Source organism: Saccostrea cucullata, unplaced genomic scaffold (genome assembly GCF_032062105.1).
Source record: "Saccostrea cucullata isolate Sc308-1 unplaced genomic scaffold, CSIRO_AGI_Scuc_v1 ctg297, whole genome shotgun sequence".
NCBI classification, from domain to species: domain Eukaryota; kingdom Metazoa; phylum Mollusca; class Bivalvia; order Ostreida; family Ostreidae; genus Saccostrea; species Saccostrea cuccullata.
The window spans coordinates 567,842-590,591 of NW_026929962.1; the positions used below are offsets into that span (position 1 = coordinate 567,842).

Here is a 22,750-nt window from a genome sequence, read left to right on the forward strand (position 1 = left end):
AGAACTCTTTCGCAAAAAAGGTACATATAGTCAATATGATTTAATTCCTTGTCTATCAAACGTTTGATACAGCGAAAATTACACATTAAATTGTAAAATAAAAATTAACATTGACAATTTTTTTTATTGCCGTGTGAAAATGCACAGAATTTAACTGCATTTGCTTTATTTTATCGGTGACTGGGGTAAGTATGGATGATAGAATCGTAGTACGCAAGAAGAGAGGCCGACCAAACAGAGGAGGAGGGCGCTTTAATCGTGGTTCATCAAAAAGTTCACGAGGAAGAGGCAGTCGAAGAGATGACGACCGACAATATGGAGACAGAGGGAGAGTAGATAATGATGACAGATATCGGTATACACTTTAGCAGACTTCCCTTTTTGTGATTATCAAATAAAGTCATAGAAGTAAAAATCTCAAACCTGTTATATCAAATGTTGACGGTGGGACCGTTAGGGCGAGTGCAGATACTTATTCATTTTAATTTAGATTGGGTTTATCAAACTGTACATGACATTTAGTGCGTCTAAACTCTGACATCCAATTATGTCTCTTTGCCCAGGCGTTGTCATTAGAGCTCGCAGTTCAGGCCATACTTTGTGTCCCTGGCTGTGCTTGTTAAAAATACACAGTATTTGCATGAAATTGCATCACTGCCAACAGCATTTTGACCACCTTTGGATTCAATAAATAAGAAATTTCTTTAGTTGTATGCTGTTTAAAGTTAATATTTGACGGTGCAAACTATTTTTATGGCATGGAGATTGCATTAAATCGTTGTTTGTAATTTCTTTGACTCTAAGTTGTTTTATATTGTGACTTGTGCACCGCAAAGGATTATTGGGAGTTTGGATGTGGCTCATATTTCTTGGAAAAAGTGGGAATTTCCTCTGCTCGTACACGTTAGTTGGAGCTCGCTACAAGCGGCGCTCCGCCTCGCTACCTTTTACAACTTTATTTCACAGAGCTAACTCCCGAGACGCGAGAAATCAGTAAAACAATTATTCTCCTACTTGTTAATCGTCATTAATGTGATGCTTTCGCCGTTTAAACGACCCTATCACCGACAAATGAAGCATCACTTGAATTAGGTCGCCTCCTCGCCATTCGACTTCTTTGCGCATGACGTCGGCACACAAATACACAAAATTCCAATCGGTTTGAATGTAACACGTGCTCAAAACACGTGTTTTAATACCTATTCAGTTTTAATTTTGATTGGGCTTGTCAAACCACATTTGCTATGTATAGACTCTGATGTCACATGACAGACTTGTATGTCAATTGCAACTTCATGCATATGGGTCTTTCAAACAACCTCTGACAGAAAGACTTGAGATGATGTAATTGGTTGTATGTATATTGCTTTACCAAATCCAAGTCTGAACAGCAAATTTTCATTAAAAACATCTAATCTACTCTTTATCTGCTATTTATTCATTAAAATCAAAGCAGGTTCATTTTTTCTAACAATGAATTGTATGAGACTGCTGTTCTGCTAATTTTTATGGAACACTGAGAAGAAATTTTTATTGTGCAATGTAAATATAAAAAACCCCACCGTTTTCTTAAATAAAATGAAAATCCATCTTTGCAACCAGCTTTCTAAACATTTTTGAGAAACAATTTTAGTTTAATCCAGTAATTTTTCTGAAAATAAAACCATAATACATTGATGTGTTATAGGAAGAATTTGGCACAACCAAGTCCTAGTTTTGAGAAAGAGGTCCGTGTACCCATGCAGAGACTTCTGATGACAACAGAAAACCAAGATATGGTGGAGGACATGCTTAGAGATTTACGTGGGGAAGAAATTGACACATACAGGTACAAAAATTAATATGATGCATTTCTGAAGGCTATGCGTATAAAAGCAAACATAAATTTATAATTAAATGCTATATATTTGGATTAATTTTTTAATCTAATTTATGATTACTAAAGATTGATTAAATCAAGCTTTTATTAATGTATCATCCTTTTGATATACATGGTGTCTGATTCAATTAGTGATGAGGAATATGATGAGTTGGATGACCGCTATGAAGACCAGTACTGGTTGACAGACAATACACTGGTTGTGGAGGAAGCTGTCAACTATGCTGGTCCAAAATCTACAGGACAAAAAAAATATACAGTGGAGAACGTCAATAGATATGCTGTCAATAAATTAGTCAGGTAATGTATGTCTAATGCTTATATTCAAATCTCCAGCTTTGTTCAGAATTGATCACTTATTTTTTCAACAATATAATATTTCTTTAACATTATACAAATTACAGTTTAAAAAGATGATTATTTCCGGTAACTTTTAGATTTTTTCTGAAGGAATTTTATTTCAAGAATGATTGCTTTAACCAAGTTTAAAAGATATGTTTCCAGTGTAAATGAAAAGCATCATACAGTGAATATAAATATACACTGTATGTATTACATTATGTAAACAAACATTGTAGTTGTTTCTGAAAATAATCATTGACAATATCAACAGGTATGGCTTTGAAAAGCAGAGATGTATTGAGGCACTGCAGCTTCTGGACGGAGATATTGGATCATCACTGGAATATCTCTACAATAAATGTTTCGACTTGCCCTCCCATGTAGCTATGAGTAATGATGTTGGGGAGGATAGTGATGGTAATGGAGAGACTGAAGATAAAGTCATTAAGAGTAAGGAGGAAAAGCTGGAAGAGGGAGGAGTTACCTGGGAGGAAATAGAGGAACAGAGGAAGGAGGAAATTCTAGCTCTGGAATCTATCTATATTGATGAATTTGAAGTTAGAATCCCAAACAGACTATGGATGTTCCGTCTTGAATTGAAAAATTTGGTTGATATGGTGATGGAATCTGGTGGAAATTCAAAATTTAGTAAAGAAGCAGAAACAGAAAGGGATTCAAATATATGTAAATTTTATCAGAAAGGGTCATGTCGGTTTGGTGAAAAATGCAAATACAAACACTCTTTGGAAGTGACAAGCACAAATCGTGAAGCTACTGAAAAGGATGACAAAGCGAACTTCGAACTTGAACTTCGCTTTTTGGAAGATAATATTTACCCATATGAACCTCCTATTATTGGGTTTTCTTCTTTAGTGCCAGGTTTTCCTTATCATTTATGTTTGAATATAACAGAGGGGCTGTTAAATGAAGCCAAAGAGCTAGCCTCCAATCAGTCCCCTGCATCGTTCTCTCTAATAGCCTTGTTGGAAGATGACCTAATGATTGCTCAGTGGATAGAAAAACCTCCTCTACCCTTCAGTCTTCCAGAATCAGAACCTTCCATCATCCCTAGTTTAAGACATGACATGAAACTTGGAAGCCCAAAGTCATCTGAAAATTACCATGCTGCAGAAAATTTGGAAGATGAGTACTCAGGAAATTATGATGATGAAGATGCAAAGGATTTGAGAGTTACAGAAGGAGGAAACAGTAAACAAAACAAGGGAGACATAGAGGAAGTGGAAGACAGACCTGTGGCAATGAAGAGGACAATTTCCAGAGAGTCAGAAAACAATCAAATATCAGAAGGAGAGCTTCTCAAGCAAAACAGAAGACTTAAAGATGAATTCAAAAGAAAACAGGTACATTATTTGATATGTATACAAAATATTTTTGTACTTCATGCCAATTTATAATACAGAATTTTTAAAACTTTATTTATATCTACTTTTGATTTTTTTTAATCTTTGAAAAATGGTTGAGGAAGGGGATTACACTAACTTCATGTACTAATATAGGACATGTATTTACCTTTAACAGGTTGGGCACAGTTCCTTTTTCGGGGAAGTATTACTGTAAAAGGGAACTATTACTCTTTTCAGTAATAAAAAACGTTACTGAATTCGGGAATTTTCACTCATTTAGCCTCTATTCTTGTGTTTGTTTTGAATAAAAGATAAAGTGCAAGAATATTTTCACTTCCTCTAAATATTTATTGTCTATTAAATGTATGTGTGCTCAGAACTACAACATTTATTGCTGCAAAAAGCTGAAAAAGAGTGATGAAATATTTCTTTGATATTTTTTTGTGTGTGTGTTAAAATTGTGATAAAGTACGTATAGCACTTGCTAACTCGTTCGTAATATGAGATTATTAGATTTTATAATTTTACACACTATTTCTGCAAATGAAATCGTAGTAATAATTTTAAATATCACTGCTTCTTTTAATTGAAAATAATTATTTGAAATATTAAATTTCAAACGACATTCTTTTAAAATTGTCCTGGAATGAATGCCCTTATTAGATTCCAGGTACTTTTGGTACCATTATCAACATGGGAAAATTATTAAATCTCATTTTACCGTTTTGCAGCAATGGAGTAATTTTTCAGTCAGCAAGGTTTGTTTGATAAATGATAAAAACATCACACTAAATTTTTTATGCACTTTTTTTTAATAAAATAGAGGCATTATTTAAAAAATGACAAAAATTTTGAGTAATGTTTTTATTCCATGTGATAGTAATAGTTCCCCTAAAGTTAGTAATACTTACTGATAAAAGGAACTGTGCCCAATGTGTTTAATGATTACTTGACTACCAAAGGGTCAAATACTGGGGGTGCTTTCTCAAAAAAGCGCTTGCCAGCATGGAACAAACAAGAAGACATTTTGGAAGCTCTGAAGAAGCACCAGGTTCTGGTAATCAGTGGAATGACAGGGTAATCCATTACTAGTCTGTGTTTAGTATTAATATTCAAACTTTTTGGAGATAATTTATATTCCTGAAATTTGCTGCTATTAGTTTGTAACAAAGTTATCTGTACAAAAGCTTTCCCCTTGTTATTCCTTGTGCAGTTTATATGAGAAAAAGTACTGAAAATTGATCAAGTTATATGCATAAATATAATTTTTTTATGATTGTCATTTCAGGTGTGGAAAGACAACACAGGTGCCCCAGTTTATCCTGGACTCCTACTTAAGGAATGAGAAGGGTCTGAAGATGTGTAACATTCTGTGTACACAGCCTCGGAGGATTTCTGCCATGGCTGTAGCTGAGCGAGTGGCGGAGGAAAGGGTGGACAAGCTGGGGAGAATTGTGGGATATCAGATCAGACTGGAGAAAGTGCAGGTGATTGTCTCAGGATTTTCTGTGTTTTCAACAATGATGAATGAAATAGGATGAGTATTACAGAATCTGAATAATTAATTTTATTTATAAGACAGTGTTAGAAGCAAAATTGATTGGAAAATATGCATTAGAAACCCATGTTTTCAATTGTTAAGATAATGTACTAATTTAATCTCTTTTTTGTTCTGTAATTTAGTCTTCATTGACAAGACTGCTGTTTTGTACAACTGGAATTGTTCTGAGAAGATTAGAGGGGGATCCAGATCTTAATGGGGTGTCACATGTCATTATTGATGAAGTCCATGAGAGATCAGAGGAAAGGTTTGTCATTTTTAAACTCAGTACAAATTAAAGTTGTATTGTATTAGAAGGTAACAAAAGCACACCTCATGCAGCAGCGACACATTTGTTGTGTATGTTGAGTCCTGATAAGTCTGTGGTATTTACAGTGACTTCCTGATGATGTACTTGCGAGACATGCTCCCTAAGAGACCAGATCTGAAGGTTATCCTGATGAGTGCCACATTGAATGCTGAGCTGTTCTCAGAATACTTCAATGGCTGTCCTGTCATTGATATTCCTGGTAAGTTTTTCAGTTTGTGTACCGGTATATACATAATATCTAAGGGAAAATTATCATCAAGCATGGGAAAGCCATACTTATAATATACTAGTACATGCTTATTATATAATACAGAAGATTTTTCATGCATGTTCAGAGTTAAGAAAATAAAGAATGACATTTTATGGAAAGATGTCAAATAACTGAAATAAGGGACCTTTTTGAATGTACATGTAGTACAGTACATGTAAAAATGTACTGTATTATAATTAATATTCTGAGATTTGATATCCTGAATTCCAGGAAAAGCCTTTCCTGTCCAGTCCTTCTTCCTAGAGGATGCTACAGAGCTAACAGGATTTGTGATGGAAGAAAGGTCGCCATACGCCCGCCCCCTGAAGCAGATGAATGCAGTCAGACAGGGACAGTCCTGGCAGACGTATGAGGAAGATCTTAACACAGATCCAGGGAAACCCCCAGGGGAGAGGGTGAAGGATGAAAACCTCACAGTCAAACAGCTGATGTACCGATACTCAGGTAATGATCTATAAATATCTCAGCAGCGACTCAGCTGATGTACCGGTACTCAGGTAATGATCTACCAATATTTCTGCCGATTTTATATGAGAAATTTGTTGACTTTAACATTTTTCTTCCATGTTGTTATAATTGTTTTTTCTCAGTGCCTATATATCCATGACATTATTTCAAATATTGGACAGCCAGTCTTTAAGATGTTGAGTTTTATCATTCATTTGTCTTGTAAAAAAGGAAAATAAAATTATATTAAAGAGAAATAATAATGACCAGATTAATATTCTTACTAAAAACAATGCAAGAGTCTATACTTAATCAGTAAAGGAGGTGGACAATGTCTTGCTAACTAACTTGACATTTTGTTGAAGAGTATAAAAAGTTGACCTGTAAAGCTCTGTCCATGATGGACTTGGACAAGATTAACTACGACCTGATTGTGGATCTGCTGGAGTGGATTGTGGATGGAGACCATCAGGTCAGAATAAATATCTTGTCATTTTGTGTCAGAAAATGAAGACAACATCTGTAATCGATCTATACAGTACTGAACATGGAATGATTAAAAGGTTTGTTTTTCTGACTTTTCAGTATTCAAAAGGAGCTGTTTTGGTGTTTCTGCCAGGGTTTGCTGAGATACAACAGCTGTATGAGGCACTGACATCTCATCGGGTGTTTGGTGTCAGGAGTGGGGGCAGGTTAGTAACCAAAAACTCTAAAAAATAATAATAGAACAGGAACTTTGTTACTAAATCACTGTTGCAGTACAAAAAATTGAATGATTATCTGTTGATTTTCATGTATCTTTTCTATTTTTCTGAACCTTGTTTTATTTAGGTTCAAAATCATTCCTCTGCATTCTACACTGTCCAGTGAGGACCAGCATGCAGTTTTTCTGTGAGTATATCAGTTTCATTTGCTGAAAAGGTCTTTAGTAGAAAGCTACTCTGATGGAGTATTCTCAGATTGTTCCATGTATGCTTTTTTATAATTCAAAATTTCAGGAAACCTCCAGAAGGTGTTACAAAGATTGTCATAGCAACCAACATAGCAGAGACGTCCATCACAATAGATGACATCACCTTTGTCATTGATGCTGGAAAAATGAAAGAGAAAAGGTATCAATTTGTTTAATTAATTGTTTTATATTTTACATTTAAAAATACCTGTACAATAGCTTTGAAGAATTCTAAATAACATATAACCAACGATAAAGGATTTAAACAGTTAATAACAGAGACTTCTGATTGTTTTACATGCAAGATCCTTTTTAAGGACCAAAATTTATAATTTTAAAAGCTGTAATTTATCATTCAATTTCCAGGTATGACTTCAGCAAAGGAATGGAGAGTCTGGACACTGTGTGGGTGTCCCGGGCTAATGCTCTCCAGAGGAGGGGGAGGGCTGGGAGGGTCACGTCGGGGGTCTGCTTCCATCTCTTCACCAGTCATCGCTTTGACTACCACCTCCAGGATCAGCCAATCCCTGGTCAGTTTCCTTATATTGAAATTAGAGCAATGATAATGCCAGTTGTTTTTGTATATTTTGCTTTTACAAGTACATGTATTCAGACATTATGCTTTTGGAAACAATATGATTTGTTAAAATAAAATTATTTATTGTGGCAGAAATTCAAAGAGCACCTTTGGAGCAAATCTGTTTAAGGATCAAAATGTTGGATATCTTTAAGACAGTAAATGTTCAGGTACAGTTTTATAGTGTTCTAATTATATCAACATGTGTATACTACTTTAAAAGATGAACAGAAAATTAAGTGAAAGGTACTCACCAGATCAGAATTTTGGTGCTATTTTAGGAAGTATTGGAGCAACTGCCAGAACCACCCTCTGAAGAATCCATCATGGCAGCTCTCAAACGTTTACAAGATCTAGGTGCTCTGGATGAAGACAATGTAAGAGCTGTTTACATAAGTACTGAGTAGATGCATGTATATTGACAAGTATCATTTACATGTATGAGTTTTTAATTGAAATAATTCTCTAATTAAAATGACTATTAAATATTTTTATAGGAGTTAACCCCCTTGGGTTATCATTTGGGATCATTACCTGTAGATGTCAGGTGAGATTCTAACATTTTGGTATAAGAACAGAAAATAATGTTGAAGCATGTTTTAAAAGTAATTTAAAGCTGATGAATATTTTTTTTTTTACAGAATTGGGAAGTTGATGCTGTTTGGAGCAATATTCAGATGCCTTGACCCAGCATTAACCATTGCTGCAACTCTTAGTTACAAGTCCCCATTTGTATGTGTAGTTTATTAATACTTACAAACATTTAACTTTAAATGAGAATTAACAAACTTGATATTAGTTTTATGTACTTTACTTCATTCAGTCAGTTCTTTTCTCAGGTGTCTCCGTTTGACAAGAGGGATGAGGCAGACAAGAAGAAATTAGAATTTGCTGTGGGGAATTCTGATCACCTTACAATGCTCAATGCATACAAGGTACCTATATATTTGAAGTTGAATGGAGGAATATTGAGGGCAGTTTATGCATTGTTGTATGTATCAGTATCGTGCAAGTAGATTAAGGCTATGTATTGAGGTCTAAATTTTATACATTATTTATCAAAAATTAGATAGGATATACCCTTGTGCCGACATTGTTTTGTTAATGTGTTTATTACCTTGAATGGAAAAGATCAATGACGTCATATGATATGATGTCATAATCTGTAGTTGCTTTGTCATGCTGTGGGTACTAAGTATGTATAAGAAAATAAGCTTGAACCTTCTCTGTGTAAAAATTACACAACATATGCATTTTCAAAAGCTCATTTGCACAGAAACGCCCATACCTAGCCATAACTCACTAGCGCAGTTCTGTTCATTGTGAGGAAGTGTTCCAGTTATTAAAACCCTTCTCTTAAGCTTAATTTGCAGACTTGCTACATTTTAACATGACAAGAAATGAATGCCCAGGTCTCTTGTAATCACTGTTAACTTTGTACAGGGATGGATCGAGTCCAGATTGAAGTCCCATAATGAGGGCTACAGATTCTGTCATGAAAATTTCCTGTCATATAAGTCCCTCCAGGTAAGGATTTCATTATCAAAATGTTACCTAATGTACAATCTACTTAAAATTATGATAAAGCTGAAATTTTGAAAATTAAGTACAGGTCTCTGTAAGAATCAGACAAAAGGTGAATCATGAGGGTTCTCAGAATTCGATGATTTTACACACATAGGTTTCTCTTACCCTATGAACCACGTATGTAAAATGAAAATTATTTTGGGTCCTGGTTACTATGGAAACATAGCCAAAGAAATTTTCCCTAGCAACCAGTCAATTTTCCATGTTTATGGACAAATATATCACTAAAATTAGAGGCTTGAAATTGAATGTGAATATTACCAGAGGGGTTCTTAAATAATGTTATCATAAAGATAAACATTTCAAGTGATAAAACCATGTAATACATACAATTTTTATTTCAAGATATTTCTTTTACGGGCAATGGAAGATATGCATGTTTTGCATTTTTTGCTGATTCAGCATTTTTGTTAATTTGGGCAATTTTCAAGGCCATATATCTCAAACTTCTTGCACAATACAAGAGTATGGTATATTTTACATAAAGGCAGAGGAATATCCTTTTTGGAATTTATATTCAAAAACGTGTGTTTTTTAATATTTACAATTGGTTGCCTAGCAACAAAAATGGATGTTTTGATTAAGAGAAAGAGACAAATTGTCAAATATGCGAGTTATTTATGGAATTAAATCTTATCGGTGGATACCAAAATCAATTTTTAAAGTAAAAATATATTTCTGAGACTTCTTCATGAATCCAGGAATATTTTGCATATACTAATCGCCATAGCAACAGAAAATTCCCCATAGCAACAAAGAAAATAAATCCACTTTTGACATGCACTCATTCACAGATTTGATTATTTTCGTCTAGAAATGATGATTTGGTAAATATTAAAAAATAGTGTTGAACTTTAACAATATTAATTTTTGATCTTATTTAATGCATAGCAATATTACTGAGCTTATAACGTTAATAAAATTATACACTACAAAGAGCTAAAGTTATTTTCTAAAGTCTCTGTACATAAGCATTTTAAGACCAATTCTCCGTAATTATCAAAATTGGTTGGCAACGCATACTTACAGATTTGAATTTTTTCTGTCATAATTTTAAACAAATGTGTGATTGAATGTGAAATGTAGAAGTATTTTTGAATTATAACCTCGGTTTACCGTTGCCATGGGAACGGGATACAGACTTTCTCATTTCTGTAAATCATGAAAATCTGCTCTTTTCATGAAGATGTCCAGAAATGAAAGGAGATAATTAAATTTGTGTATAATTTTTTTAAACCAGTGCTAGAGATCCAAACAACAATGTTTACGGTTCAATTTTCATTCACACTTGTTAGTGGTCATGCTAGGTACTCGAAAATATCAAAATATGGTAAATTTTGCTGTTTTTAAATGCTTAGGACAAAAAATACAATCATTTACAAATTAAGCATAGGAAAAGGAAGGTCAACATTTTATTACATTAAACATTTTAAATAAAAATTCGGTGGGCAAATGATATGCATAAAAGAATTTTAAAGGTGAATATTAATTTTTTCTGCATTTTGAAGCATTTTTGCTTCCCAATTACTTCCCTTGGATTACTCTCTAAATGATTTTTTAATAAATAATTATTACACGCTGGGAGCAAGCCCCTGTGCTTTTTTCTTTCCATTTTTTGGCTTTCATGCATTTAACCGAGATTCCCTTGCTTTGAAAATTGTGACACCTGAGGGGGCCTCTGCCCTGACTCTCCCCCGACCCCGGTACATTTCGCAATAAAAATATTACATTACATGTAAAAACACGTTGATGAGAGACAATGTAGGCATATGTCAGGTCAGACAGTGACAGACACAATCTCTATGTAACACTGTATATATACTCAGAGTAGCTTGTTTAGACGGGTTAGATGTTCAAACCACAGGGGCCGGTAACATACTGTTTTTGATTTTACGTAATCACTATATATATACAAAAAAGGAATACATATAGTGATTACGTAAAATCAAATACAGTATGTTACAGGCCCCTGTGGTTCAAACTAGCATGATTTACGATTTTTACCAGTTTTCTTCATGAGCAATCTTTTTTATGAATTTAAAAAATGAATCTTGGTGAAAAGGGACTTGCTCCCGGTGTTTAAAAAATATTTATTGAAATATCATTGTTTGTATAATTGGTATATGATATTTTTATTTATTTTTTTTTTACAATAAAAGCACACCTTCAGCTAGCACCAAATTTTATTTCAATGCAATAATACATTTCCTTTATTTCCCTTAACTGTAACTGTAAAGTTGGGGGGGGGGGTGTCTTCTAATAAACATTTCCTACAGTAATGTTACGTTCGAAAAAACTGGGGGGGGGGGCAGCCCCCACCCCTTGGGCCCCCTGTTGCTACATCCCTTTGTTTGAAACAATTGTCCAAATTGGGTATAATAAAACTACAATACATCAATAGGGAATCAATGCCCTAAGCAGGACAAATACAGAAAAAGTGCCTGCAATTGTCCAAAGTCAATACTTGCCATATAAATGTAGGACAAAAAAAAAATATAGCCTAATATTTTGTACTGTAAATTTCTATCCCTAGCGTTCATAGCATTATTGATCACTTTGCATAAGATGATATATTTTTACCAAGCAATGGATTTCGAAAATCAACATACATCTTTCGAAGTCTGCAGTCGTCCGCGTGGCGCAGTGGTTAAAGCGTCTGCTCGAGAGTCGCAAAGGAGTCAATCCTGACGTCCAGGGTTCGAATCCCACTGTGGGACATGGAGACTGGTCCTTCGGATGAGACCGTATAAACCAAGGTCCCGTGTCGCAGTAGGTGCTGGCATGAAAAAAGATCCCTCCCTGCTCAATGACCCTCAGTGCCAAGTATATGACAAAATTTGCAGCTCTCCACCGTCTCCATGTGAGTGAAAAATTCTCGAGAGAGAGACGTTTAACAATATACACAATCAATCAATCGAAGTGTACAAATTCTCTTTAATTTTGTGTGGTATTTTTTTTTTTAACTTGAAAAACATTAAACTGTTTTTAGCTCACCTGAGCCGAAGGCTCAAGTGAGCTTTTCTGATCACATTTTGTCCGGCGTCCGTCTGTCTGTCCGTAAACTTTTCACATTTTCGACTTCTTCTCAAGAACTGCTGGGCCAGTTTCAACCAAACTTGCCATAAAGCATCCTTGGGTGAAGGGGATTCAAGTTTGTTCAAATGAAGGGCCACGTCCTCATTCAAGGGGAGACAATTGGGAATTAATGAAAATTTAGTGGTATGTTTTAAAAATCTTCTTCTCAAGAACCACTGTGCCAGAAAAGATGAAACTTATGGTCAAACATCCTCAGGTAGTGTAGATTCAAATTTGTTCAAATCATGTCCCCCGGGGGTAGGGCGGGGCCACAATGGGCGACCAAAGTTTTATATAGAAATATATAGGAAAATTCTTTAAAAATCTTCTTCTCAAGAATAGCAAAGCCATAATTGCTCATATTTATATGGATGCATCCTCAGGTAGTGTAGATTCAAGTTTGTTCAAATCATGACCCCCATGGGTAGGGCGGGGCCAAACTTTTGGATTTAAACTTTTCAATAGTATTGTTAACCAATGTCTACTTTTTCCTTGCCACAATGCTCGGGTGAGCGATGTGGCCCATGGGCCTCTTGTTGTAACTTACAATAATATATAGTGTTACTTGAAAGGAGGGATGTTTTGATGTATTCAATAGGTATACCCTTATACATCAATACACTAAAAATTGTACTACAAAACATAATCATATCTGCACCCTGCACTATGTACCCTTTTCAGAATACATATATCATCATGATAATATATTGTGAATTAGGTGAATTTCCTCTTGAACTGGTCAGGGAAAAGAAAATCCTTAAATATTGTTTTTTTTTTCTTTTTAAGTAGTGACTAGTGATAATTGTATTCTTCAAGCATGTCTCCTAAAAAGGACAGAGGAAAATAATGATGACTGCATTGTAAATATTAAAAGTGAATTTCATTGGCTAGGCTTTGCAAAATTGTACATGTTAGATAGAAACTGTAACACAGTGTACATATATGTACTATACTCCCGAAGACCAAGTGCCCTAAGTTACTTACCGGTAGTCATGTTATTGCACAGAATAAAAAAGAATTATGTAATCTAGGAAAATTTGTGCAACTAGCGAGTGCATCAAGAATAGTGTCTTTCACTTGTTTACACTGTAAGAAATGTGTTTAGAATTCAAACACTTTTCTAAACACTTTTTTGTCACCTTCTTTTTTATATGTTTAATTCCTAAACATGTTTAGTTTCTAAACACGTATGAGAAAGTGTTTAGAATCTAAGCACATACGTGTTTAGATTCTAAACACTTTCTCATACATGTTTAGAAATGTTACATGTTTAGGAATTAAACATATAAAAAAGAAGGTGACAAAAAAGTGCTTAGAAAAGTGTTTGAATTTTAAACACATATCTTAATTATGTGCTTAGAAACTAAACATATCTAGATTTAACATATTAAAACAAGTGTAACTGCAAAAAAAAATCTATAAACACTTGTAAATTTTGGCACAAAGAGCATATTACTTAATACATAAAATATTATCATGATTATTTAAATTTTCAAAATATTAGCCGATATAAATTATTCATCTTAAGGCCTCTGATTGTTTAGATATGTAGATACTTTACAATTGTGTGATGTTCTTTTTACACAAATTTAATTTTTTGATCTCTATAAGTTCAATCAGCATGACATACATTATATCTATAACGCAGGGATGAGCAACAAAAATAAAAAAAAAAGCTAGCAATTTTATATCAAAACTTTAATCTTTTTAATAATGCTTTGTTAAAGATATATCAATTAAAATTATAAAATATTTATTTCAAATAATACATTTTGTATATGATTAATTACAGTTTCAGTCGGTTGCAGAGTGTTCCATATATCAGTCATCAAAATGTCAAACTTGCATGATTAACTTTCAGCAGTCCTAAAGCACTATATAGCACTACATAATATAATATCCCATCAGTAACTGCCGAAAAGTAATCCAATTCAAATGCACAAGGATAATCACAAAATGATAATTTTAGGTACATGTAGTCAAATCCTTCGAACATTGTCGAATTAGGTGTAATCCAATACACTTGTTAAAATACGTTAGTGTTGATCATGGAACAACAATTTGAAGATGACGCCATGTAGGTACTTTGATACATGCATGCTTTGAGTTCAATCCGGACTACTCACATAACCTGTAGGAAAGAAAGTCAGATTTAAGTGAAAGTACCGTATGCTGCCAATTGAAGATGGCATCATTTTTTCAAGTTGCATTGAAACTATACTTATATTAAAATAGTTATTTCAAATGAAGTTCAATATAAACTCCTCTCCTACAAGTCTATAAACGACCTCAAGGCACTGTTTACATTCATCATCGTTGTTTAATAATGCAAATCGTGATAAAAAGAAAACATACCTTTAATATATTGCAGTACAAGATGCCTTTCAAATGATTTTTCAATAATTCTTCATGGTTATCAGTTGGGATGTCAGTATCTCTCCTTGATACGTCCCTTAAGCCTTTTGTGATTTACTTTGTTTCGATGGCCGCTCAAATTAACATTCAAATATACGAATATTTTGTGTCATTTCCGGGAAGATAACTCTGTATTTTACTACAGAACGTGTTTAATTTCTAAACACATTTAGAAATAAAACATGTTTAGACGTAAGTGTTTAGTTGTTAAACATATTTCTATACATGTTTAGATCTAAACACGTCATGGAAGTGTTTAAATCCTAAACACAATTTTTACAGTGTATACATTATAGAAAATATAATATGTGCTGTACATGTTGCATGTTAAGCTCATCATTATATTTGTTATTAAAAATGTATAATTGTGAGATATATGTCTCTTTAACTTCAATAAACTGAACTAAACTGAGATAAAATAAATAGAATTCCTAATGCCATCAATGTACCTTAATTTTCAAAGAATACATTCATTTCCAAATGTTTAAATTTATTTTTAAAAAATGGGGTTTTTTTATATTTGCAAAATCTGATTTCTACTTCGTGCACTATTTAGAATTTCTGACTTCAGCCTAAATTTGCATGTTTCATTAGCTATCTATTTACTTTACTGAAAGTGGGCTAGTGCTCCTATCTTGAGAGAAAAAAACAGGGTGGGGTTGGGTTGGGGTGGGGGGCAGAAGAAGGCAGGGGGTCCAAGGCTGCACTGAAGTCCCCATTGGGTTTAGGGCATGGGACGAGTGGGGGTCCACAAATGAAAGATGTTTTTCCTTGATTTTAGGATGGTGGACATATAAATTTTATATACATTAGTGTACATGTACAAAATCTTCAAACGGGAGGGTGGATGACCGGCACACCGGCACTGGATCCGCATTTGTGACATGTATACATCCCTAGGACCTTGCAACACCACAACACCAACAACATAAGAAAATTTGATCATTTTCTTCTTTTCCGTGTAACCACGGAAACAAAGTACCAGTGGTTTAAAGTAATATCTTGCTGCTTTTGGAATTTGCTTTCTTGGGTACTATTTACATGTTCTCATAAATAGGCACTGTCAGAAGGGTACATAAACAGTTCGATTTTGTGACACCTGATTGCACACTCAAAACTCGTGGCCAACATGTAGTACTCCTTGCGTGGTCTTAGATTTTTTGCGTTTATTCCTTGTTTTTATGTGCATTTTCTGTTTGTAAATGATGTATCGACCTATATTTTTCATGATACTTTTGTCCTGTTTTGGAAAAAGTACGTTAACTTTGATAATTTCATCGCGACCGAGTAGCACGGCTATGTAACTTTGTAAGATGTACGTCTACACTTGTCGGATCTCTACAGCAAAATACATTGAAATGATAAGCGATCTGCTCCTTATATATGGGTTGTAGGGAGAGCGTTGAAGAACAGGAAATATTGCGGACTTTGGCTTTTTACGATTAGTGTTCAGCTTTAATCAAGAAACTTGTTATTTGACTCACCTTAAATAGTACTTATCTGGAAGAACTTAAGTTACATTGGATACATGTATCACTTAAGAAATAAGACGTACCCCCTCCCTTTTAGGGGTAGGTCGGGACCACAAATATATTTAATCTTTCCAAGGCTGAACTGATTTTTGCTTTGATCCCTGCTACGGTGCTCAGGTGAGGGATGTGGTCCCTGGGCCTTTTGTTTCAAATTTTAACTGATACACATTTTTTTCTGCTTAATTCCCTAGCACTGCTCTTTTTGGAAGAATAAAGTTTGAAAATTTTGAAATGTGAAAATCTATATTAATTATGACCAAAACAATGTGTTTATATTGATCATCTGCGTGAGTTATATAGAAATGTGATTTTTTTTTAAATATAGGATAAAATAAAAACATGCATATTTATACAGTTGAAGGCTTGCTTTGGTTTCGTCCCTGGAAAATGTTTCAAGGCTCTTTTCTCTAATATTTTGTTGTACATTTATTTCAACCCCTTTACATGTAACTGTGAGATTGAGATTGAAAGAAAACTCGTCTAACTTTTAAGGCCTGGAACCTTGCCACTTGTTTGTTTATAGGTATAAATGTTAACTATAACACTCTAAACATGTTAAAAAATGCCATATGGCGCTTAATAACTTTTCATGATTGCTACATGCTCATTGTTGTTGCCATGTGTAAACGTTAAAAACATTCTGAGATTATTGCATAAGCAATGCTCGTCCGAAAAATCTGACGTTTTCCTGGCTTTTTTACGATTTTGATACTTTACATGCCAGGAAAACGTCAGATTTTTTGGACCAAAGCAATGCATGCCCCTACCGGTTTCTCCCTTTTCTCTAGAATGTCATTTTATAATATGCAAAAGTTATGACCATGCTAAAAGTGTTTGATGTTAAAAATTTTGAGGTTATGCATGCCTTTAATCTAAAAAAAAAAAAAAAAAAACACAAAAAGACGGAAATTTAACTCATTTTTTTAAACATCTTCTTTTGGCTTCATCATCATTCATGTTCACCATGTTGACCTTTGGAATTTAGCACAGCATGAACCCGATCTTAAACCATTATGAAAAAAATTAAAACGCCCTAAATCTATCAAAAATCAGTGAAGCGTAACGACATTCAAACTTGATCTTTGACTTACCAAGATACACTCACATGCCGAAATTCAGCTTAATATCTGCAAGCGTTTAGAAAATAAGTGTGGAAACCCAAGTAGAACAGACTTACAGACAGACATAGGGACAGCTAGACCGACGCACAGACTCAGAGGAAACCTATAGCCCCCTCCAGTTTCACGGGTTGGGGACTAATAAAGTACAAAAAATGTACTGATGCTCTTAAATCACTGTGGTCTGTCAAACACCGAATAATCTTTACAAACATATATGAGTGCATGTCAAAAGTAGATTTATTTTCTTTGTTGCTAAGGGAAATTTTCTGTTACTATGGCGATAATTATATGCAAAATATTCCTGGATTCATGAAGAAGTCTCAGAAATATATTTTTACTTTAAAAATTGATTTTGGTATCCACCGATAAGATTTAATTCCATAAATAACTCACATATTTGACAATTTGTCTCTTTCTCTTAATCAAAACATCCATTTTTGTTGCTAGGCAACCAATTGTAAATATTAAAAAACACACGTTTTTGAATTTAAATTCCAAAAAGGATATTCCTCTGCCTTTATGTAAAATATACCATACTCTTGTATTGTGCAAGAAGTTTGAGATATATGGCCTTGAAAATTGCCCAAATTAACAAAAATGCTGAATCAGCAAAAAATGCAAAACATGCATATCTTCCATTGCCCGTAAAGAAATATCTTAAAATAAAAATTGTATGTATTACATGGTTTTATCACTTGAAATATTTATCTTTATGATAACATTATTTAAGAACCCCTCTGGTAATATTCACATTCAATCTCAAGCCTCTAAGTTTAGTGATATATTTGTCCATAAACATGGAAAATTGACCGGTTGCTAGGGAAAATTTCTTTGGCCATGTTTCCATAGTAACCAGGACCCAAAATAATTTTCATTTTACATACGTGGTTCATAGGGTAAGAGAAACCTATGTGTGTAAAATCATCGAATTCTGAGAACCCTCATGATTCACTTTTATACACATATTGTCTGATTCTTACAGAGACCCGTACTTAAATCTCCAATTTTTTTTTATTTTTTACCAGATGTTGGCCAGTATGAAGCAGCAATTTGTGGAGCTGTTGTCAGACATTGGGTTTGTGAAAGAGGGAATTGTGGTCCGAGATGTGGAAAGAGCAGCCAGGGGAGGATCTGATGGGGTGGTGGATGTCACAGGGATAGAGGTGAGCAGGAAAAATATCCTCAGTAATTTACAGTCTGGTAACAATATGTGTGGTGCAATTCATAAGGTTACATGTGAATTGTATATATTTTGTATATATCTTGTATATATTTGCATTTTTTCAATTGCAGGCCAATATTAATTCAGCAAACTGGAAGCTGGTTTCTGCCATCTTGGTTGGAGCATTGTATCCAAATGTTGTGCAGGTGATGAAACCATCCAACAAATTTAGCCAAGGAAGCACAGGTAAAACTGCAATGGAAGAGGCATTTTGTCCAAAACTTTATAATTATGCCCCCCTTCAAAGAAGGGAGGGCATATTGCTTAGCTGCGGTCTGTTGGTCGGTTGGTATGTCCATCCACCATCAGTTTCTGTTCATTTTCTTCGTAGAGGTTGCACATATTGAAATGAAATTTGATGTACAGATTTATCATAAAAATATCTATGTCAAGTTCTGTTTGGGTATGATGGGACTATTTTGGACAGAATTATGCACCTTGGACGAAGAAAAATTCCAATTTTGCAGTTTCCATTCATTTTCTTTGCGGAAGTTGTACATATTGAATTGAAATTTGGTGTAGAGATTTATCAATAAATATCTGGCTCAAGTTCTGTTCTAGGGATGATCAAGCCATTTTTGACAAAGTTATGTCCCTTGGACTTAGAAAAATTGCAATTATTTAGGGGGAGGGCATAAGTGTTTTAAAAACATCTCATATTTTTTTTTACAATGCATATTCCTAGCATGCTTGGACTTTGACATGTAATCTAAGCCTAATTCATTTTTTTTAAATTGTAAGGTGCACTTTACAAGGCTCCAAAACCAGATGAACTGAAGTTTAGAACTAAATCTGATGGTTTTGTAAGTTTATTTCTTATCAGTCAGTTTTCTGTCAGTTCCATTGAGTTCAAGACAATGAGGTTTGACTGTTTATAAAATATGTAAATAATAAAATTGCTGTTTTTTTCAGGTCCACATCCATCCTTCTTCTGTGAACTTTCAAGTGAACCATTATGAGAGTCCCTATCTTGTTTACCATGAAAAAGTGAAGACCACAAAGGTAAACAATAATAACCTTGATATAGGGAATATCTTGTACTGATATATACAGGAAGTTTTTTTCTTCAGTCTATTTTACCCCCAGAAGTACTTTGGACCTGAGGGTGAATTTTGAGCAGGGTAAATTCAAAGATGAAAAACTTATCTCTTTAATTTAATACATTCGTGTCTTGGCGAAGTTAAAATGGGAGTAACATGTTTGAAAGTTGGACAGAAAGAACAGAGTAAAAATAACACTGTATACAGTATAGCCTTTGATATTGATATTTTTGGCTCATTGATCAGGTATACATCCGAGACTGTACCATGGTCAGTATGTACCCCCTGCTGCTGTTTGGGGGAGGAAGCATCTCGGTGGATTTGGAGAAAGGAAACTTTGTCCTTTCTATAGATGATGGCTGGATAAGATTTCTCGCAGATTCTCCAAAGGTAAAATTAGAAGCATTCTGTCACAGCCTGTTACCATCTACGTTTCTCCTTACTTCCAAAAATTTCTTAATTAATACAAATCATTGGTGAAATTTCTATTTATCGGAGCTTTTAAACATTATATATTTATGTGGGTTTCTTTTGTATGTAAATAAATGTATGCAATCTATTTGTCTACAGAATTGGGGTATTTTTGTCTGTTATGTTGTATAAATGCATGGGTCTCCAGGAGGTTTGCTGGGTTATATAGTGTCAAAGCACTCTCTAGTTACGGCTATTAGCCTCATCCATATCAAAATAATATTTGGCTCCAAAATGTGTGGTTTATAAGTTTTGCTTTGTGTAAACATTTTCTGCCAATCCTTACAGGTGGCTGAGTTGGTGCGAGAGTTAAGACTAGAACTGGATCAACTCCTAACTGATAAAATACAGAACCCACATATGGACTTGTGTAACTGTCCCAAGGGAAGCAAAATCATCGACACCATAGTGAAACTTATAAGTACCCAGTAGTGCTCTACAGAAGTTCATCTAATGCTGAAGCATTGTTTATAACTGTAGATACAGGAAGGCATGACAATAATTCACATCATTTATACACACATGTACTGTACATGCAATTTATTAGGTAATGGTGCTATGAGTACAACGTACCTCTTTCAGAAGACAGTATTTCAGATGTGAACATAGTCTAGCTACAGAACTGTAGCATTATGGTTTTATATTTCAGTCTTTGACCATAATGCTACAGATCCAGTAATGCAAAAAAGGTTCAATCAAAGGCGCAAGATTTTCTGCATAGCATAGTATATATATAATGGGATAATTTCTCAACTTTCCAACAAGCTACCTTAAAGCCCTTAATTCTAGACCGTTCTTTAACCAATGCTTATATTTTATCTGCCTTCCAATCTTTCACACTTCTCTCTAGCGACCAAAAAATTCTCGTTTTGAAACATTCTGTCGCATGGCAGAAAATTCAGAACAAGTGAGTTACTGGTCTGTGGGACGACTATAAATTTTTTTGGTTTGGAGATGGATAAAATACATACATTTTAGTTGTTTAAAATTTCTGTCTGGAATATGGGGGTATAAGACGTTGATCGACCAATGATGGAAACTGGCAAAATTATCCCCAACAGTATGCAGAAAATCTTGTGCCACAAATTGCACAATTTTTGCATTAAGGGATATGTAGCATTATGGTTAAAGACTACTACATAAAATCTAGGGATGTCAAAATATTTATTTCCCTTAGTCGAACATTCGATTGCATTATTCGATCGATAGCGTATTTATAAATCAAAAACCCCTTTCGTAGATTTACATAAAAAGTAACAAGAAATGCCTAGTATACAGTGTATTATTTATACACCGATATTCAAATGAAATACTAGTTTTATCAGCAATTAATTCTCCAAAATGTATAAATTCTCGTAAATCACATTCAAAAGTTGGTCTGTACATTCTTTCATTCTAGTATGCTTAGAGAATTGTCAGCACAGTGTTTTTAAAGCTTATTAAACTGTTAAAAATAAATTGGAAAAGGGGAGGGGCTACCACACACTATCCACATGTCATGTGATATTGTTAAATACTGTTTGTTTGATAATTGATTAGCCCGGCTAATAAGTTGTCCTTAATATGAAAGATTACGATTTGACAAGATTTAATATGTTTTGATAATTATAGAAGTTTCAAAACTTGAAGGAATGGTGTGTACCTATAGCATTCTTATAGGTAATAAATAGGTTTATAGTTGGTATAAGTCCATTTAATAATTTTCAAAGTCCTGTATAGCGCTGCATAAATTGATTTACTAAAATAATAACAAGAGGCCCAGGGGCCACAGCGCTCACCTGTGCACATCTGGCTTGAATTTACCCCCCCCCCCCCCCCCCCAGGCGTTCATTATTTGAACAAACTAGAATCTACACTACCTGAGGATGATTCCATATAAATATCACTAATCATAGCTTTGAAGTACTTGAAAAGAACATTTTAAAAGGTTTCCCTATATATCCCTATATAAAACTTGGGTCGGCCATTTTGGCCCCACCCTTGCCCGGGGGGGCATGATTTGAACAAACTTGAATCTACACTACCTGAGGATGATTCCACATGAGTTTCATCTTTCCTGGCCCAGTGGTTCTGGAGAAGAAGATTTTTAAAGATTTTTCCTATATATTCCTATGTAAAACTTGGGTCAGCCTTTTTGGCCCCACCCTTGCCCCGGGGGTCATGATTTGAACAAACTTGAATCTACACTACCTGAGGATGATTCCACATGAGTTTCATCTTTCCTGGCCCAGTGGTTCTGGAGAAGAAGATTTTTAAAGATTTTTCTTATATATTCCTATGTAAAACTTGGGTCGGCCATTTTGGCCCCACCCTTGCCCCGGGGGGCATGATTTGAACAAACTTGAATCTACACTACCTGAGGATGATTCCACATGAGTTTCATCTTTCCTGGCCCAGTGGTTCTGGAGAAGAAGATTTTTAAAGATTTTTCCTATATATTCCTATGTAAAACTTGGGTCGGCCATTTTGGCCCCACCCTTGCCCCGGGGGGGCATGATTTGAACAAACTTGAATTTGCACTACCTGAGGCTGATTCCACATGAGTTTCATCTTTCCTGGCCCAGCGGTTCTGGAGAAGAAGATT

General features: G+C 34.5%; 1 protein-coding gene across 1 annotated transcript; it reads left to right on the forward strand.

The window, feature by feature from the left end:
• Window positions 1-122: 122 nt before the first annotated feature.
• Window positions 123-21,935, forward strand: LOC134282574 (putative ATP-dependent RNA helicase DHX57). The gene is made up of 26 exons (XM_062764977.1): window positions 123-355; window positions 1,688-1,828; window positions 2,012-2,179; window positions 2,493-3,596; window positions 4,558-4,662; window positions 4,874-5,072; window positions 5,269-5,393; window positions 5,522-5,655; window positions 5,938-6,171; window positions 6,540-6,646; window positions 6,760-6,866; window positions 7,006-7,065; window positions 7,173-7,286; window positions 7,493-7,656; window positions 7,797-7,873; window positions 7,985-8,080; window positions 8,201-8,250; window positions 8,345-8,435; window positions 8,543-8,638; window positions 9,147-9,230; window positions 18,459-18,596; window positions 18,727-18,841; window positions 19,397-19,458; window positions 19,568-19,657; window positions 19,942-20,085; window positions 20,455-21,935. The coding sequence occupies exons 1-26, from the start codon at window positions 192-194 to the stop codon at window positions 20,596-20,598; spliced, it is 4,113 nt and encodes a 1,370-aa protein (XP_062620961.1). The 5' UTR covers window positions 123-191; the 3' UTR covers window positions 20,599-21,935.
• The last annotated feature ends 815 nt before the right edge of the window (window positions 21,936-22,750 follow it).